We start from the raw sequence: 19,350 nt of genomic DNA on the forward strand, positions 1-19,350 counted from the left end.
AATCTGACAATTTCATATAAAGTTAAAACACATATGCACCATATACTCACCTGTGCCATGTAAGAAATCTGGACTTTTTTGTTTCTGGGTCTTAAATGTACTAGTCTTTTTATCTCTAAAATATTCCTTTCCCCATCTCCTTTGCTTAATTCAACTTTCAAACCAAAAATCATCTTCAGTTTACAGCTTAGAAGGCAATTCCTCAAAATTGTAATCATTTCCTAAACTCAGTCACTATAAATGCTCCCATAGGCCCCAGTAGTTCTTCCACACAGCATCACTTATCATGTTTACCTTTCTTTATATTCTTTTAGGTAACAAGGTCCAGTGGGCAGAGTCTATCCCTTCTCTGCCTGTGATTAAATCCCCAGAGCCCAGCACAGCTCCTGTTTTATATATTTTTTTAAGTTTTTATTTATTTATTTATTTATTTATTTTAAAGATTTTATTTATTTATTTGACAGACAGAGATCACAAGTAGGCAGAGAGGCAGGCAGAGAGAGAGGAAGAAGCAGGCTCCCTGCTGAGCAGAGAGCCCGATGCGGGGCTCGATCCCAGGACACTGGGATCATGACCTGAACCGAAAGCAGAGGTTTTAACCCACTGAGCCACCCAGGCGCCCCTAAGTTTTTATTTAAATTCCAGTTGGCTAACATACAGTGTAGTATTAATTTCAGGCGCACAATTTGGAGATTCAACATTTCCATAAAATACCTGGTGCTCATCACACCAGGTGCACTCCTTAATCCCCATCTCCTATTTTACCCATCCCTCAACCCACCTCCTCTCTGGTAACCAACAGTTTGTTCGCTATAGTTAGGAGTTTGTTCCTCTCCTTTTTTCCCCCTTTCCTTGCTTTTTTTTTTTAAATTCCATATATAAGTGAAATTATATGGTATTTTTCTTTCTCTGACTGACTCATTTTGCTTAGCAAAATACTATTTAGCTCCACCCATGCCATTTGCAAATGGCAAGATTTTATTTGTTTTTAAAGCTGAGTGATATTCCATTATATATGTCATATTATATATATGTATATATATATTATATATTGCCATTTGCAAATGGCAAGATTTTATTTGTTTTTAAAGCTGAGTAATATTCCATTATATATGTCATACACACACACACACACACACACACACACACACACACACACACATACCACATCTTCTTTATCCATTCATCAGTGGACACTTGGGCTGTTTCTATAATTTGACTATTATAGGTAATGCTGCTATAAACATTGGAGTACATGTATCCCTTTGAATTAGTATTTTTGTATTCTTTGGGTAAATATCTACTTGTGCAATTGTTAGAGCAAAGGGTAGTTCAATTTTATTTTTAACTTTTTGAGGAACCTCCATACTGTTTTCCAGAGTGGCTACACCAGTTTGCATTCTCCGAAAGAGGGTTCCCCTTTCTCCATATCCTCACCAGCACGTGTTTCTTCTATTGTTGATTTTAGCTATTCTGACAGGTGTGTTTCTTCTGTTGTTGATTTTAGCTATTCTGACAGGTGTGAGGAGATATTTCATTGTAGTTTTGATTTGCATTTCCCTGATGATAAGTGATGGTGAGCATTTTTCACATGTCTGTTGGCCATTTACATGTTTGCTCTGGAGAAATGTCTATTCATATGTTCTGCACATTTTTAATTGGGTTATTTGTTTTCTAGGTATTGCATTTTATAAGTTCTTTACATATTTTGGATACTAACCTTTTCTCAGATATGTCATTTGCAAATATCTTCTCCCATTCTGTAGACTATCTTTCAGTTTTGTTAATTGTTCCCTTTCCTGTGCAGAAATTTTTTATTTTGGTCAAGTCCCAATAGTTTATTTTTGTTTTTGTTTCCCTTGCCTCTGGAGCCATATCTAGAAAGAAGTTGCCGGGGCCAATGTCAAAGAGGTTACTACCTTTGTTCTCCTCTAGGATTTTTATGGTTTCAGGTCTCACATTTAAGTCTTTTATCCATTTTGAATTTGTTTCTGTGTATGGTATAAGAAAGTAGTTCAGTTTCATTCTTTTGCATGTTGCTGTCCAGTTTTCCTAACACTATTTGTTGAAGGGACTTTCTTTCTCCCATTGGATATTCTTTTTTTTATTGAATATTAATTGACATCATAGCTGCGGGTTCATTTCTGGGTTTTCTATTCTGTTCCATTGATCTATGTGTGTATTTTTGTGCCAGTAAAAATACTTATTTGAAGAATATATGACTTTTTGCAAATATAATACAAACTCTTTAGACATCATGTTGCTAGCAAAGGAAAACTAAAACCACATTAGATATTATTCTTTCACAAAATGAGAAATAATTTGACTATACCAACAGCAGGAATGAAAAAGTGAGAGGGAAAGTTAAGTCAAAGGAAGGTAGGGAAAGGAAAAGATAATCTGTAGTAGTCATTTACTAGGCAGATTCAAAGCACAAAAGTCAAATGCTCTACAGATATTCTGGTGTTCTTTTGGAACTCCATGTATAAAATATCACAAAAATGTCAGAGTGATTTAGAAAAAAAAATAAAGCTTTTTTCATGCTGCCATTACTTCAAAGTCATCAATGGAATGCAGAGTAAATTAGATATTATTTTTCTGTAATGGGAACATTTCTTTAAAAGCATCAAATCTACACTTCCATCTTGCAGAACATATCAAGTCTTTTTTTTTTTTTTTTTTTTTTTTTTAAGGAAAGGGATTTTCTGGATATACAAAGCTATAGCTTTCACTGGGTCTAATATATATTTGGATGATCCTTTGACAAGATCCCATGTTCTCCCTATTCCTAACCTGACAGTTTGCAACCAGCAGAGGAGATAGGAGGAAATAGCTAATCTTCACTATGCTCTTAACTCTTTTCAATTCACCACATATTTCAAGGTTAACCAAGCAGAAAGAGCCCACTACCCCTAATCAAGTTACCTTCCTGAATTTTACCATCTAACAGTAATATCTGATTCTTACTAACAAGACATTCTCCAGATATAATATACATCACTTAAAACATCCATCTTGCTTAAGCTTGACCTTAGAGCAGAGACTGTAAAACTAGTGGGTTGTGGCATTATGTACTGCCACAAATGATGGGGTTGTGGTTTTATTTTGTTTTATTTTTTTAAAGATTTTTATTTATTTATTTGAGAGAGAGAGTGAATGGGAAGGAGAGGGAGAGGGAGAGAGAAACTGAGGCAGACTCCACACTGAGCACAAAGCCCGATGCTAGGCTCAATTCCAAAACCATGAGTCCATGACCTGAGTCAAAATCAAGAGTCAGGCACTTAACTGACTGAGCCACCCAGGCACCCCTACCTTATTTTGTTTTAAACTGATTTAGCTGTCTATACTTAGAAACCAACAGATATTTACATTAAAATCTATATATCTGAGTTCTTTTGAGAAATTGTAATGTCTGACAAAATAGGTTCTGAATTCATGCAGAACGATAATTGACTGAAGATGAATAAAAATGAACACTTTAGACTAAGCTTATGTTCTCCATTTCATGACAGGCCCACCCTACTCAGCCCTTTCACGAATTACTTTTTTGTCTCCTCCTATAAGCATCTTCATTTTCTGGCTCTACCTAAGGGATACTTTGCATACAAGACTGGGGAGAAGCACATCTAAATGCAGTTTAAGTTAGGAAGATTACTCCTAATAAAATGCTCTGTGACTTTTAACTTCTATTAAGGATTCAATGGGTTTTTGTGGATTAACTGAGGAAGCTAAATAGTATACATAATACTGATAAATGGGCAAAATATATTCCAAGTTCCAAAAAGTCAACTTACAAATGGACTACTTATACTTTCTCATCAGAAGATGATGCATGATTTCACTTAGATCTTATATGCTGGACTAATCACTAACTATTAGCTAAGCAGTTACCTATCAGTTATAAAGAATGATTGTATGCAGAAAGATTTCATGAACACAAATGTATGCTTCTGGCTTTCTGCTTCTCTAGTTAAGGAAAGTAGAATAAGATGAGAGCTACACTTAATGGTGAACATAGCTGATGTATAGACTTGTCAAATCACTAAGTTGTACACCTGAAATCAATATAACATTGGGTGTCTACTATGCTCAAAAAAAAAAAAAAAAGATTAGAGATTCTGTAGGAAAAAAAAAACCCATTTTTAAAACTTTTGCAGTTTGAGCAACTTAATAGCAGGTCTCCCATCTAAAAGCATTCAGAAAGATACCATTAATTTCTCTCCATCAATAAATTAAATATATATAAGACTTGGGCTCACTTTCCATTTTTAGATTTGTTGTGTTAACTTTAGTCCTTTAATTCTGCCATTGAGAGAACCAATTTGATTCCCTACTCTGCCATTCAGCTATTTGACCTTAGGTAAGTTGCTTAATTTTTTCTCAGCTAGGGCCTCCTTAGGGTAATAAAAATATTTATCTCTATCATTGTGAGCATGGATGTGATGAGGTAATAAGTATAAGATGTATTACATGATGCTGGTACAGATTACTAAAATGTTTTATTTGTTTTACCTTATTTTCTTCCCTATTTTGTTCTTCTCTTTATTATTCAAAATAAGTTTTTTGTCCAGTACATACAATAAAATAACCACTCTTCCAAACTTCTGATTAACCAGCCTCTTCCATCCACCATCAAATTATCTATTCATATATATTTTAAAAAAGAAATTTCTCCTTGGTTTCTAGAATTTTAAATGCCTGAAATAGAAACTATTTAATCCCTCATTTTCTATTTACAGATTATGAAATTGAATTCTAGAGATGTTCAGTGATTTGCTAAAGTTACTTATTCTGGGGAGTAGATATGTTTTACAGGGGAGTTATATGTTTTGAAACACAAAAGACAAAAACGGAATCAAGTTTTCAATGCAGGGCTCTGTATAGATGAGCTCTATAGAGCACACTGGAGGACTTCACTCATTTTTTTTTTTTTTAGTCAAATAGTGAATTAATTAAAAGAAATAGATCCGTCCCAGCCTGCATACTCAGACTGATGGTTAAAACAAAGTTTGGCTTCTAGGCCTGGAATTATTCATCAGTAATTGTTAGCATGTTTGCTTGTTAACTCTTGGCCAAATACCATCATGGAGAGTAATACTGGAAAGTTTCAGAAAAGTTCCACACACCAATTAAGTGTATATCAAAATCTTGGGGACATAACTTGCACTGGATATCTTGTACATGCCATCTTTTGGCCTCTTAATATTCCTGAAAAACAATTATCTATATTTGGAAGTTGGATACAAAATTCCAACAACTATAGTATATTTGAAATTTCTTATAAAATGAGTTTTTCAAAAGGAAAATGTCATTGCTCATCAGGAGTTTTAGGGAGTCAAGTCACCTCTTTTACATAAAACTTGGGGGGGGGAATGCTTAAAAGAGGGAAGGGAAAACTAATATTCATTGAACACCAATGTCCAAATTATGTGGCATTTGGTACTTTAATGTGTCATCCTATTCAAATCTCACTATTATTTTCACTGTACAATGGAGTATGCCCTTTACAGAAAAGATACAAGAGATACTGACTGTCCCAGTAACATCCAGCCAAGATTCAAAGCCAAGTCTGTCTCCATATTTTACACCTATTTCAATAAGTCATGCTCTTTGTCATGTTGTAAATTTTTCCATAGGATTAACTGACATTCTACTTTGTTTATATACTAATTCAATAACTATTTACTGAATGCTGTACTTACTGTATATCAATCTAAGAAAACAAAAACAAAGGCTCTAGACAGTATTCCAAGGGTCCAGGAGAGTATATAGCAGTATTCCCAGGGTCCAGAAGAGTATATAGCACACCATAGGCACTTAAGACATATTTGTTGAATAAGTGAATGAATGAATGAATGAATGAACTAATGACTATACTGCTGTCCTCAACTTGTTAAACATCTATCTAGAACCATACGTCTAACATATAGTCACCAGTCAAGTATGGCTATTGTACACTAAAAATATGGATAGTCTATAATACGATAGGCTGTACCTGTAAAATATACACCAGGTTTCTAAGACTTAGTACAAAATAAGATATTTCATTAATAGTTTTTATTTTTATTACATGTTGAAATGATAATATTTGGGATATATTGAATTAAATAAAGTATATCATTAAGGTTGGTTTCACCTGTTTATTTTTACTTTTTTTTTTTGGTTTAGTGTGACTACTAGAAAATTTTAAATTATATATGTGTTCTGCTCTCTATTTCTATTGGATAGCATTAATCTAATGACATTAAGTCTTAAGTCACTTGCTTTTATGTTCCAAGTTCATGATTAAATCTAGTTTTCTCTCTCTTTAATGTACAAGATTAAATTAACTTTTAAGTGCAGTCTTTTTAAGTGCCAGTTTATATTCATGAGATTCTAATCAATTGTTAGGGGTTAGAAAATTTTTATAACCAGATATGAAATAATCCATACACATATTCTCCTAAAATATGGCTTCCCTTTAGACCCTCCTGTGGCAAGAAGCAACCACAGCTTTCCAAATCCATTACTGGATCATCCAGTTCTTAAGATGAAATCTAACCTATTCACCCTGGGAATCAAATATTAAAGGGTATTGATCAGCTGCCTTTTATCCCACTTCATGCTTCAGCCAACTTAGAGATCTAGATTTCACTTCTATTATATTCCTGGAACACAAAAATGAGCATTGTGACTTTAGTCACACTTGTATCTCAACTTAGAGTTTAAGTTTTTCAAATCCAGCTGCTGCCTAGTCATGTAGTTTTGATGTAAATAATGCTTACGTTGCTTACTTCATACTAAATTCCCAAACTACTCTAATCTCACATAGTTTTCTCCCCCCTCTTAATTCCAAAACACTAATATCTCATTCAAAAATACCTACATATGACTATGAAAAGGTTCTGACTTTTCTCTATCACTCTCCATTTTCCTGTATGCCAAACACCATGAATGGAAAATTCATTAAAAAAAAAAAAATTAAAAAAACCTTTCCAACATGGAAAGGTCACTCACTGTGCATTCAGGTTAGGCTTTTAAGAATCATGCTCATCATGAGCATTAGCTGAAAGAGGATTAAGATGTTGAACAGTTTCTGATCCAGGGAGTGGGCAGTCACACCTGTGCTCTATATAAGCAAAAGCATTCCTGACTTAGCTGTAACATCCCTTCCCCATCAAAAGAGGAGAGCTGCCAAGATGCTCACTGAGAACAGTTGTTGGTTTGTGAGCAAGTATAAGTATGGGTTTGTTCTTTTTCTTTTTTTCTTTTTTTCTCTTTTTTTTTCTTTTTTGGAGGGGAGGAAGAATGAGATAGGACTCCAAAAGCTTTATTTATTTATAACTGAGCATATCCTTATTTGATAACAGATGATCAATTAAAGCAATGTGTGACACTGGAACAGGATTGTGTCAAAAAGCAAAGATAAAAGTAGAGCTGAGAGCTCTAAGCACTTCTTGCAAACAGCAAGAGTCCCCTCTACAGCCTTCTCTCTTGGCACTGGGGCTTTGCTAAATCTGGCTCGCCATTTTGTGAGTGGGAACAATCAGCTTTGTAGGTTGGAGGGAAGTATTATAATTAAATGTCCACCCACTTTTTCCTTTTTGATGAAAGGCTCCCATGAAACTTACTAAAATAAGGTGCATCAAGACAGATGAATTTTTGATGAATAAGTCAAAGCACTGACGAAGCTCACTTTTCACATGGAGAAACTTCTCTAATTCACAGAAAATTTTCAGGCCTAGATCATTAACACTGTCATATTTAGTGATAATTAATATAGTAAAATCCATGGGATAAACTGGAGATTTTACCTTTTTAGTTGGTAGCAACTATGTAGTTTCAACATGAACTGATTGCTGAGAGCATGATATGCTGAGAGCATAGTATGATTCAAAAATAGTAGTAGATTTTTTAGAAATTAATTTTAAAGAAATATTAAATAACAGCTATTATAGTAAGCAATGCATGTATTGCATGCAATGGCATTCTTCTGAATAACAATTATATTACCACATTAAAGTTAGAAACTTTATCTCTGAAGTGGGCAAATTTCTTTAAAAGTGTTATCTAATTGTCCATCTGATGGAGATCTGGAGTAGAGTTTATAGTGTTAGCTTTTGATAATTGATGGCAAAGGTGTTTGCTAATATCATAGTGAAGAATTATTTTCAAGTATTCAAGTACAGTAGAATAAGAAGTCACCCTCCTAAGTAACTGGGTTCACACATTGTTCCAAGTCCAGTTACTAGAATCCCAAAAGTTAACTTTTTAGAGAAAAACAAAAGTGAGTTAGTGTAATGAATGCATTCCTTCATTCAGTGCAGATTTTGGAGTACTAGCTGCATAGATATGGCTAACAGAATAGACTCCAAGTGATGACAGATAAAACTCTTACTCTCCAGAATTAGTGAATACTTTAAATTTTAAGATAAAATTAATAGTTTAAACTTCCTGTTTAATAGGTATTATTCGTAGAAGTCAGTAGAGTTAATGGTGCCCTAATTCACCATCAGTCCAAGATCAAATACTGGGGAGTATAAGTCAATGAACATGTTTGTCATTAAATAGCTAATCACTTATGTAAAGATGATTTTTTAAATACCAACCTTTTGACTCCTTTTCATTTCCACTGTGGCTTGGTGGATCCAAAAACACAGAGTAACTTGGATGTTCAAAGTAGGATGTTTTACATAATAGTTACTGAGTTCAGCATAACTAAACAAAATTAGCCATAAGGATCTAAGTTTCCAGTTATTAACAGTACCCAGGGTTTTATAACCATCATTTCACCCATGATCATTTTACACCAGACTATATGATAATATAAAACAAGACCTCAGACATGACTCCACTAGAGAATAGGAAAGTTCAAGCCCAATTTATTGGCCACTCTTCTCCTCATTCTCACTTTTTGTCTCCAACACCCCAAATCCTTTGGGTTGCCTAATTATTACCTGCAGAATTTCTTAATGCTTTCTTGTTGTTGCTGCTGTTTTTCTTTGTGTTCAAATCCAGTTTTTTTTTTTCTATTTTTTGGGTAAAAGTTACAATTTTAACTACTATCAAAAGTATTCCTTTAATGGTATGGAGTTTTTCTTCAAAGATCTGATAGGAATTCTTTAAAAATGGACTTTTCTTTCCATTTAAGTCTTACCGCAACAAATTCACTGATTTAGATTTCTCTGACAAACACAGTCGAGGTATCAAAACCCAGACATTTTGAAAATAGCTTTTCCTTGAAGTCATTTAGAATCTAAGACTTTCCTCTGTCCTGCTCTGTCAAAGTACCCAGCTTGGGAAGAAGATGGGTCTAAGTAGTCTGGGTGGAGGAGGAGTAGGAAAAACAAAGGTGGAGGATTGGTAAACAATCTATACAAAGTAAACTCACAATGTCTTCTGAAACTGATCCATTTAAATTCTCCTATTTCCCGGGACTCTGTCACAGACACTTCTGGCTCAACATTTGTAGTAAATTAATGATGATTTTCTCTGTTGCCTTAGTTAGACAGCTCCTTTCAAAGAGAACTTTTCCTGGGAGATAAATGTAGTGTTCCTTTTTTTTTTTCCTTGATATATATAAACAACCTAGTGGGCAAGCAGTATACTTAAAAACCACTTTCATTTTCTCCAAAGTCTAGAGCTATTAGAAAATGAGGAGTCTTGGGGTACCTGGGTGGCTCAGTTGGCTAAGCATTTGACTCTTGATTTCAGCTCAGGTCATGATCTCAGGATTGTGAGATCAGAGCCCTGCAGTGGGATCCCTGCTCAGCGGGCAGTCTGCTTCTGCCCTCCCCCCACCCGCCGCCCTCTCTTTCTCTCAAATAAATAATAAATAAAATCTTTTAAAAAAAGAAAAAGAAAATTACAAGTCCTTCAATTGTAAAAAATATTTGTTATATCATAGAATTTTAGAAACCAGCTATGACCTTAGACATTACCTTGTTAACCTTTACTTTATATAAAGCAAATGAAGTCCTGAAAAGAGAAGTATAGTAGAATAAATGTGGCCACATACTTTGCTATTCTTTCCGTTGAAAGGTGAAGTCTCACACCTCCCTGCCTCCCCTCCTGTTTGGGCAGGCTCCACGGTTGCTTTGGACCAATAGTATATAGTGGAAGTGGTATTCTGATAATTTCTGGGCCAAGACTTTAAGAGGCTATCAGTATCTAGTTCTTGTCTCTCACTTGCTTTTGGGACCTCTCATCTCAGAACCAGCAACTATTCTGCAAAAAGCTGAAGCCACACAGAAAGGCCATGTATTGTTCCTCCAGTGAGGAGCCACGGCTAAGCTCCCAGGTGATAGTTCTCAAGCACTTTCAGTCATGTGAATGTGACATCTTGTATGTCGAGCCCAGTCAAACCTTTTGAGGGCTCCATACCCAGCCAATATTTGACAATAATCCCAGGAAGAACCTAAGTGAGAGTTGCCCATCTGCCCAGACAACCTGCAGATCAGTGAAAGAATAATGAATTATTGTTGTAAGCCACTAAGTTTGGAGATGGTATGGTATGTAGTCATACACTAACTGGAACTGAAAATGACATAGGCCACTTTTTAAGTAGTATCAGAGGGAGAACTGTGACTCCAAAGCTAGGATAGTCTCATTATTTGTGTTAAGGGGACTTTCAATGTTAAGTAAAACTCATTTCAGTCCCCCAGGAGCTCAAAATTACACAATCTTTCATTCTTTCAATGTTCACATAAAATATAGAATTTTCAAGATCCTTAAATTTTTAAAACAGATTCTTAGAGTTCTGTTTTCATAATAATAAACCATCATTTCACAATAAATTGAGGAAGCATTCTCAAGCATTCCTTCAAGGCACTGCTCTAATAAGTCTCATGGAAGGAAGAATTCCTTAGGTAAACTGATTTGGGGAATTTCTGACTTAAAGAGATCATCTTATCTATGGATTTCTCAGAACTGTAAAATCCCCAAGAGAAGAAATAGATGCAACTTTTCCCCAAAAAACTGTGATCAAGAAGCTCTTCTTTACCAAGCACCATAAGAGTTTTATGTTTCATAGCAACACTAAACTAAGAAATAGGAATAAGGATATAAGTTTCTTAGCAGAAATCAACTTTTACTTCCAGAATATTTCACCAAAAAGTTGTTTTCCTAATTTGGTGTGCCTTCAGCTTAGATAACACATTTTTAGAGAAAATGATCATGATTGTCAGGGGCCACACTTAGCTAGGTGCCTTTGATGATCTGTTCATTGCTTTGCCTCTTGCTTAAACATTTTCCTAGGGGGAAGATTGAATATATATTTGAGGAATAAATATAAGAGGGAATAAATAAGATGAGAAATATAATAAATAATTGGATGAATTAGTGAAAAATTGTAAGCCTGGAAATCAGCTCTGGCAATAATTAGTCTGGTCTGGTTTTGTACCTTTATTTCCATCTAAGATCAATGGGAATTATAACAGTTACCCTGTCTCACAGAGTTCTTGGTAAGCTCAAAGTAGATTTTAGAGATGCAGGTAGGTCATTTTTAGGGGTGAAATAATCTTAGTAATTATCTATTTATCAACTCTTTTCATTTTCTTGATGTGAGGACTAGGAACCAGAGAGTTTATAGTGCAAATGCTAGCTACATTAGAAACTTCCTTCCCAGTGGATCTACATTAAAGACATAAATAAGATAAAGACATTGGGAAAGTCCTCTATTTTAATAGATGTTCTATAAAATGCTGTTGATTCTAATTCATGTGATGTCTATCTCTGACTCACAAGTTTTTGCAAGCAATCTGAGCCCCCAAACATATTCACCACAAAGTTCACAGCCAGTATATGAAGGTGTGGCAGTCAGAACATTTAATTCATAAACAACAGTGCAGTCATACTGATGAGTCCTAACAGTGTATCAGCTCTGGTATATGAATCTGGTCAAGCACATTTTCCCCTTTCTGCTACCAGTTCCTGGCTTTGTGAGTACTGCCATCTTACTGGTGTTAGAAATCCTTCCATTCAGACTCTCTTATACTGTGGCTGCCTTACAGATCTCCATAATACAACAGGTTCTAGTATCTGTTTCCTAGGAATTGTCTAGCATTTTATGGCTCTTTCAGCAATATGCCATCTTGACCTCAAATTATGGACCATTTCCATGCTTCTAGCTTCCAAGCTGAAGAAATTATAGTTTTATCATCTCCTTTTGCCTCTAATGGGACATAGACCAATCCACTATCCCCACTTATTTATTCTGGATATTTCTACCCCTGTATATTTGACATTATTTTTCTATAGTCATGTTACATAGTTGAGTATGATTTGAAATGGTGAAGGAGTAATAAGCCATGAAAAGATGATAGACAAATAATAAAATGACATGAGGTAAATATTTAATACTTTCATCTTAGAACAAGAAAATATGTTTAAGGATAAAATAAAGAATCTGCATTTAACCAGTTTTTGTGTGTGTATGTGTGTGTGTGTGTATACTTTTTAACATATATACATAAAAAATACTGAACTTTTCTTCATTTAATGAGTGGCCAAAAGTTTTCATCTGAGCACAGTTCAACTGGGAAAGGGTAATGAGAGCTTTATTCTCCTGGATTTGGAGTAGTTACAGTTCTAGCATGCTTACCTCTATAAGTCTGTTGGTGTGTTCACGAAATATTGAAGCATATTCTTTTATTTCCTTTTCTCGGCCATTCTTGGCAGCTTCAATGAGAACCAAAAGTGGGACTGTTGTATCCAAAAAGGAGTCTGACACATGATCTATAATAGCTTTACGGAGCTGAGGAGAAATAAAAAATTCACTTTTTTTTCAGGAAATGGTTCATGATAGTTCCTATTTTTACAATCTCAGTAGTTACAAAATTAATCTTACATATTTTTATGCAATCTCTAAACTAATAATATTTAAGATGGTATATGAATGTCACTTACAAAGTTAAAACAAACAAACTATCCAAGGGAAAAAAAATAATTGAGCAATAGCTCTCTTGCTCTCGAAATACACTATTTTTTTTCTTAAATTATACTTAGCCCAGAGGTCAGATTATAAGTGATAATACTCCATTTTCCCTCAAAAAAATTGTACTACTGTAATGTTTATGCAAGTCTATAAACAACATTGTACATCATGTATTTTCATAATTACAAAATTATGAAATGTTTTCTACTTTATTGGAGGAACTGGTGATAAATTTTGATTAGCTAAATTGTAGTCTTCATGGTAATTAAACCAAGTTAGATCACCGATTATGCCAGTTAATAACAGATTAATAGAGCAAGGAGAATAATAAATGAGTTTGATGTCCAATTTTCTTCATCTGCATTAATTGTTCTTGCCCTTACACCTTAAATTATTAAACAAGTATAACATTCTACTACAATTAGTTCTTTTAAATTAGATTATGTGTAAGCTCATAAATGACAACCAGGCAATTACTCTATTCAGCAGATATTTACTGAAATTTAAAACTGCATTAGAAAATTAATGCATTGTATTTATAGAATATTGAGTCCTAAAGGATCACAGTATCTTGAAAAGTTTCACCCAACAGTGTCAGTGACTATGCATGTCTCCCTAATTTTTAAGTGAAGCTCCTTATTTAATTTAATAACTTCCATACGCTAAAACAAGGAGATGAGTAACTATCAGAAAAGAAAATTTATAATTTGCTTTCTGTGAAAATTATGTTTTAGAGTATTTTTTAAAACAATAGACAGTTACCCTAGTTTTGAATTACAAGAGAATGCTATGGTAGCTGCATTAAAAAAAAACAACACTATCTTCCTATAATATTTACAGGATATAAATCCATAATAATTATAGATTTCAGGGAGAAAAAATACCTCTAAGCATCATCTTAGGAAAAAGAATTGTGAAATTTTCTGGCTTCTAACAATTTCACAAAGGCTATAGGCGATCCCCAAGGAAAGAATCTGCTCAGCATGCAGAAAGGCAAATCACTAATAGCAACTAATTAATATTGTCTGAGCACTTACTAGAACAGAGTGCAGAGTGCTAAGGAGTTACAAGGCAAGGGGAAGACCTCAAGCGGATGAACAATGTGTCTGATGTCCATAAAGAGTGAACCAGAGAAGTCAGGCAACGAATCACAAGTTAGGACTTGAATTGGGAACTGCAAGTTATGTTAGTTCCAGATAGGTAAAAGTAGAAGGAATCTCAAAGGGGGAACAGTTTTCAATTATCATCCCTCCCTTTGTCCTTTTTTCTTTCATTTATAACCAGGATATAAATGGGAGGGGAGATGTGCACTAAAGATATGCAATTAATAGCCAACATACATATGGGAGGTAATTCAAGCCAAGGAGGCAGATAGGATCATGCACAGTGAGGAGATGTCCAAAAATAAAATCTTAGGAAATATTACCATATATGGGAATTGTGCAGATGGAAGAGAGGGATCTAAAAAGAGACTCAGATGATGGCCAAAAACAAAAAGAGCAAATGACCAACAACTAAAAGAGAAACTTTCAAATAAATCTATGTCAATACTGTCTCCAAATGAATTTATCCTACCATATGCAATTATTGTACCCACATTATGGACTTACTGAATCTTCTTTTCTGTGTATTTGATTCCATTCAATTCAACAATTATTTCTAAACATAATTTCATTACCTTTCTACCAAGAGCAAGCTATTATGAAATATAGCAAGATGGAAATGCATGGTCCCTTATAATCTAATAAAGAAGTGAGAGTCATTAAATGGCACAATAACGGAAAAAAAATCAGGAAACTGACAGCAAAGAAATTTCAAAAAGATAATGAGTTTCAGAGTCTAATTTTAAAGGTAAGTTAAATGAAATGAACTAAGACTTATCTAATGGATTTGACCAAGAGGTCATTGATTAACTTAGCGAGAGCAGTCTGAGTAGAAAAATGGAAGCAGAAGTCCTATTGCAATGGTTTGAAGAATGAATGGGAGATGAGTAGAGGTAGAAACAGTGAAAATGAACTCCTATTTCTAGAATACTTCTAGCAATCTTACAGTGCTATGGTCTATGCATTTCCTCTCTGTAATGGTATTTACTCCCCTGTTCGTTGCACCCTACCCCCCCAGGCTTTCACTGTTTTCCCTGCTCTTCATTCAATCTTTCCTTCCATACAGAAGTGCTGAAATATGTTGTAAAGGTGAGACTTGAGCTATAGCTGATTTACGATTGTTAAATAAATAAATGCTTTGGCTAAATTAATTTTTTTAATTAAATGACGTTAGAAACACATTTTTTTTAAACTTTATTCTAACACATGTTGCTAAGTACAAAACACAGTAAATAAGAAAAGGTGTACCATGGACATGTGATATTATGTTCAGTAGGACAAGACATAAGGACTGTCAAATAAGCTTACAAATAAGTTCTATGCCAATGCTTGCAAAATCCTGTTGGAAAATGAACAGGAATTACCTGACATACTATAATTCAAATATAATAAGCAAAATGAATCTTCGTTCCTATAGCTGTATATCTCTTCAATTTAACAAATGCACTTTGAGCTTTCTCTCTAAGGACAAGGCACCACTCTAGGCAAACTGGGAATGTCAGGATAACAAAGACAGGGTAATATTAGGGAGTAAGAGTTGCAAAAAGAGTTTGATGAGTATCTTATAAGAAGCATAAATAAATAAGAAACAACTAGCATTGTTATCATTAAAAGCCTTCAGTAAAGATGAGAAATAGGTATTCCATTTTAAAAGTTGAATTAGCTGTTAAGAGTAGGGGTTGGGAGGTGGAAAGATAGCATTCTAGAATGAAGACTATCATAAGTGATTAAACAAACAAACAAACAAATAAATAAATAAAGGGATCCTCAAGACATGGCAAGAATTTAGTGTGACTAGAACAGTGATAGAGTAAGGATTGAAACAGGATTTCTTAGGTACAATAGACATAATGGAAAGCATTTCAGGTAAAAAGAACAAAATAAGACAAAAAGTTTAAAAGATGATGTCTCCACCATTGAACCGGTTCCTGATTTCAGCTGTTGCTGTAAAGGAACAGTTCCTTGTCCTTTCAAGACATCCCACCTTGAATACATTCCATGTTCCTCTTTGTTATTCTTTTTTAGGGTCTGCTTTAAGTCTCTGTGAGTCTCCGCCCAAGCACAGACAGCCTGGAAGTTCTGAAGAGGGAACACCACTGGGAACAACTATCAATCAGTGGAGACAGACAGGAACTACCAGATAAAATTCCTGGTCTCTATCTATTGGTTAGATAATTCAGGGCAACATTCTTTCCCTTCTTACAGGTCCTTAAGATTCTGCTGCCTACAGTAGAAACCTCAAATAGCATATTATTTCCTCCTTCCGTGCCTGTTCTCTTACACTCATGTTCTCTTACACATGCTTCGTGGAATTGCCTCCTAAATAAAAAACCTGTGCTAAGGCTCTGGTCTTAGGACCTGCTTTCAAGGGAATCTAATATAAAATAGATACATCTGTCTGCTGATAATGTTGTCATGAACGAAGTAACAGACTCTGATGTCTTACATAAACTACCCATTGATGACCATACTTTACCACTTCTGCTTTGCACACTACTGAATTTGATTCTGTCATCCTCTGTACTGTGCTGTGAAAGAGGAATTATTATGAGAGAAGGCTAGAAATGCAAATAGGGACAAGATATGGAACACCTCAAATGTTAAGTAATTTTCTTTATATATTCTGGCATATTCTGACATATGGGATTTTTTTTTCATTTAAATTGTATACTCACCTATATCTGTGTATGATATGTTAGAAGCCTCTACTTTATTAATTTCCATATTATTTTCCCACCCAATGGAACAACTCATTCCTTTCACTTGAGTGACATACAAAAAAAACTTTAAAGAAGAATTCCAACATGCCATTGTAAAAATAGGACAACCTTAGAAGCTGCAGCACTAAAATCTGAAGTTAGTGGGAGGCCAATAGGAGTTAGAGGTATGTATTTTCAATAAATACCTGTTTGTGGCCAGGCATGAAAGATGTCAGGCACAAAATCAGACTGAGGGGTTTTCCATCTTTTCTCACTATGGTTTAATAAAAGGCTTTGAGACATCAATTTTTCTATTTCCCACTGATGTAAGTGGTTTGGGGTCTCAAATAAAATAATATATTTCTCTACAATTGAAACCCAAAAGTGAAAGCTGTATGTGAAAACTGTAAGACAGCACTGCCCCCACCACCACTAAATAAGAGAATAAAAAGAATGAAACTGTGAGGAGAAGAGGAATGGAAAGAAAAGAAAGTGCCTCAGAAAAGAATTGTCCTCAGGTAACCAGAAAAAATTATACATGTGGATATTAATGCTATATTAATTTTAATAGCAAAATGTGACTGTCAAAATGCAATTGACTAATAGCAACTAAATCACCTAATAATTAATTCAATGTATATCTATTGTGTCTACTGAATGATACTTGTATCTTTTGGATCATTAATATTATTTCATTATGAGGATGATGAAGAGAAGATACAAAGACATACATTTTTTTTCTAAGTGTGGCATTGATACTACTAAAATGGGGAAGAGATGCCTATAGCAATTCAACAACTCAGCAACTAAAAAATTAGTGAAGTTTTTGTTTTGTTTGTGTTTTATCAGAATCTTATTTAATTTTACGTACCTCAAGTCCTTACTTAGGCATTTATAAAATAGGCAATTTTTTTTCTCAATAAACACAAATAAAAATTTTAACCTGCCTTTAGTAAAATCAAATGCATGTTTCATTATGCCTAATACAGTAGAAATGGGATATATTCAATTGCTTTAATTTTTTTTTAAAGATTTTATTTATTTATTTGACAGAGAGATCACAAGTAGATGGAGAGGCAGGCAGAGAGAGAGAGAGAGAGAGGGAAGCAGGCTCCCTGCTGAGCAGAGAGCCCGATGCGGGACTCGATCCCAGGACCCTGAGATCATGACCTGAGCCGAAGGCAGCGGCTTAACCCACTGAGCCACCCAGGCGCCCTGCTTTAATTTTTTAAACAAAGAAATGCAGTTTAAAAATCTTCCTCCCTGGGGCGACTGGGTGGTTCAGTTGTTAAGCATCTGCCTTCAGCTCAGGTCATGATCCCAGGGTCCTGGGATTAAGCCTCACATCTGGCTCCCTGCTCAGCAAGAAGCCTCCTCCCTCTCAACTCCTCCTGCTTGTGTTCCCTATCTCACTGTCTCTCTCTCTGTCAAATAAATAAATAAAATCTTTAAAAAAAATCTTCCTCCCTTATTAAGAACTGTAATAGGTACACAGTTCTCAAATAAATGATGAGGAAGGAGACTAAAGGAAGAAAAAATTTTAATTAAAAAAAACTTGTAAAACAAGTGGTAATGAAGAAAAAAAAATTAGGATGGTAAAACAGTTTATTAGGCACTGGGAGTTCTGAAGGTGATAAGCCATTATCCCTGACCCCTCACATGGTGATTACAAATTTGGGCTGGGTTGGGTGGACTTGCGTTCAAACTTCAGCTCTACCAGTTAGCTAAGTGATGTTCAGTAAATTGACTCCCCTTAGAAACTGAGATAATAATACTATGGCATTATTTCTCGTTTCAGAAATAAAAATCAATCATGTGAAGACTAACATAAGGAGTTGGTAGAGAGCTTTTCAAAGCATGACTAAGTGAAAGATGTTGTTATATCTAACATTTTAAGGATGTGAAATCCAGTGGGAAGATAAAAATCCATTTAAAATATCCATTAAAAAAGAGAAACACATGCAGAATATGAACACTACTATAAAAGAACTACACATGCTATAAGTGCCCCAGAAAGAAAAAACACTGATTCCAGCTGCTGATAATGGTAAAGGTTTCATGAGCAAAGTAACATTGGTATTAGTCTTGAGCTTCCTAAGATTGATGAGGAGCTCAGCAGGGGAATCAAGAGGAGTAGGAAAAGCACCAAGTTAAAGAAACCATATATACAAAGGCACATGTGTTTGAGGGGGTGGGCAGTAATGGACAATTTGGCGAATAGTAAGTAGACTGTTTAGTCAGAGAACAGGTTAATGTGCGGTATAGTGAGAAGGAGGAACTGAGAGAGTGAAAGAGAAGGAACATTATGAATAATGTCGATTAAAGTCATGGCTAAATCACAAAGAACCAAGGACCTTTGTCTTTGTTTTTTATGGTAACAGGCAAGAAAGTCACAAAGCAATAAGGTTCATAGAAATAAACACTAAGTCACCTTCTAGGTAATTTCCTTTTATTGTCCCAAAAAGGTATAATTTGCCCCCCATAGATCTATCTAAGCAATCTATGTCATAGAAATATCTCATAGAAATCCAATGATTCTCTGAACCAAAGCCAAAATGCTTCTGTGTTGCTGATGGAGAAACCCCATATGGGTAAGCAAGGAGATTAGATAAATGGGCAAGAAAATGTGTTCTGA

General features: G+C 34.7%; 1 protein-coding gene across 4 annotated transcripts in view; it reads right to left on the minus strand.

Moving 5' to 3' along the window:
* CTNNA3 (catenin alpha 3) overlaps positions 1–19,350 on the minus strand; it is a 1,776,580-nt gene that overhangs the window by 806,973 nt on the left and 950,257 nt on the right. For all 4 annotated transcript variants that reach the window (XM_047701796.1, XM_047701794.1, XM_047701795.1 and 1 more), the window contains exon 9: positions 12,581–12,733. In XM_047701796.1, the coding sequence (XP_047557752.1) occupies positions 12,581–12,733 (153 nt within the window). The remainder of the gene's footprint in view (positions 1–12,580; positions 12,734–19,350) is intronic.

This window comes from Lutra lutra, chromosome 14, assembly GCF_902655055.1.
Source record: "Lutra lutra chromosome 14, mLutLut1.2, whole genome shotgun sequence".
Taxonomy (NCBI): Eukaryota; Metazoa; Chordata; class Mammalia; order Carnivora; family Mustelidae; genus Lutra; species Lutra lutra.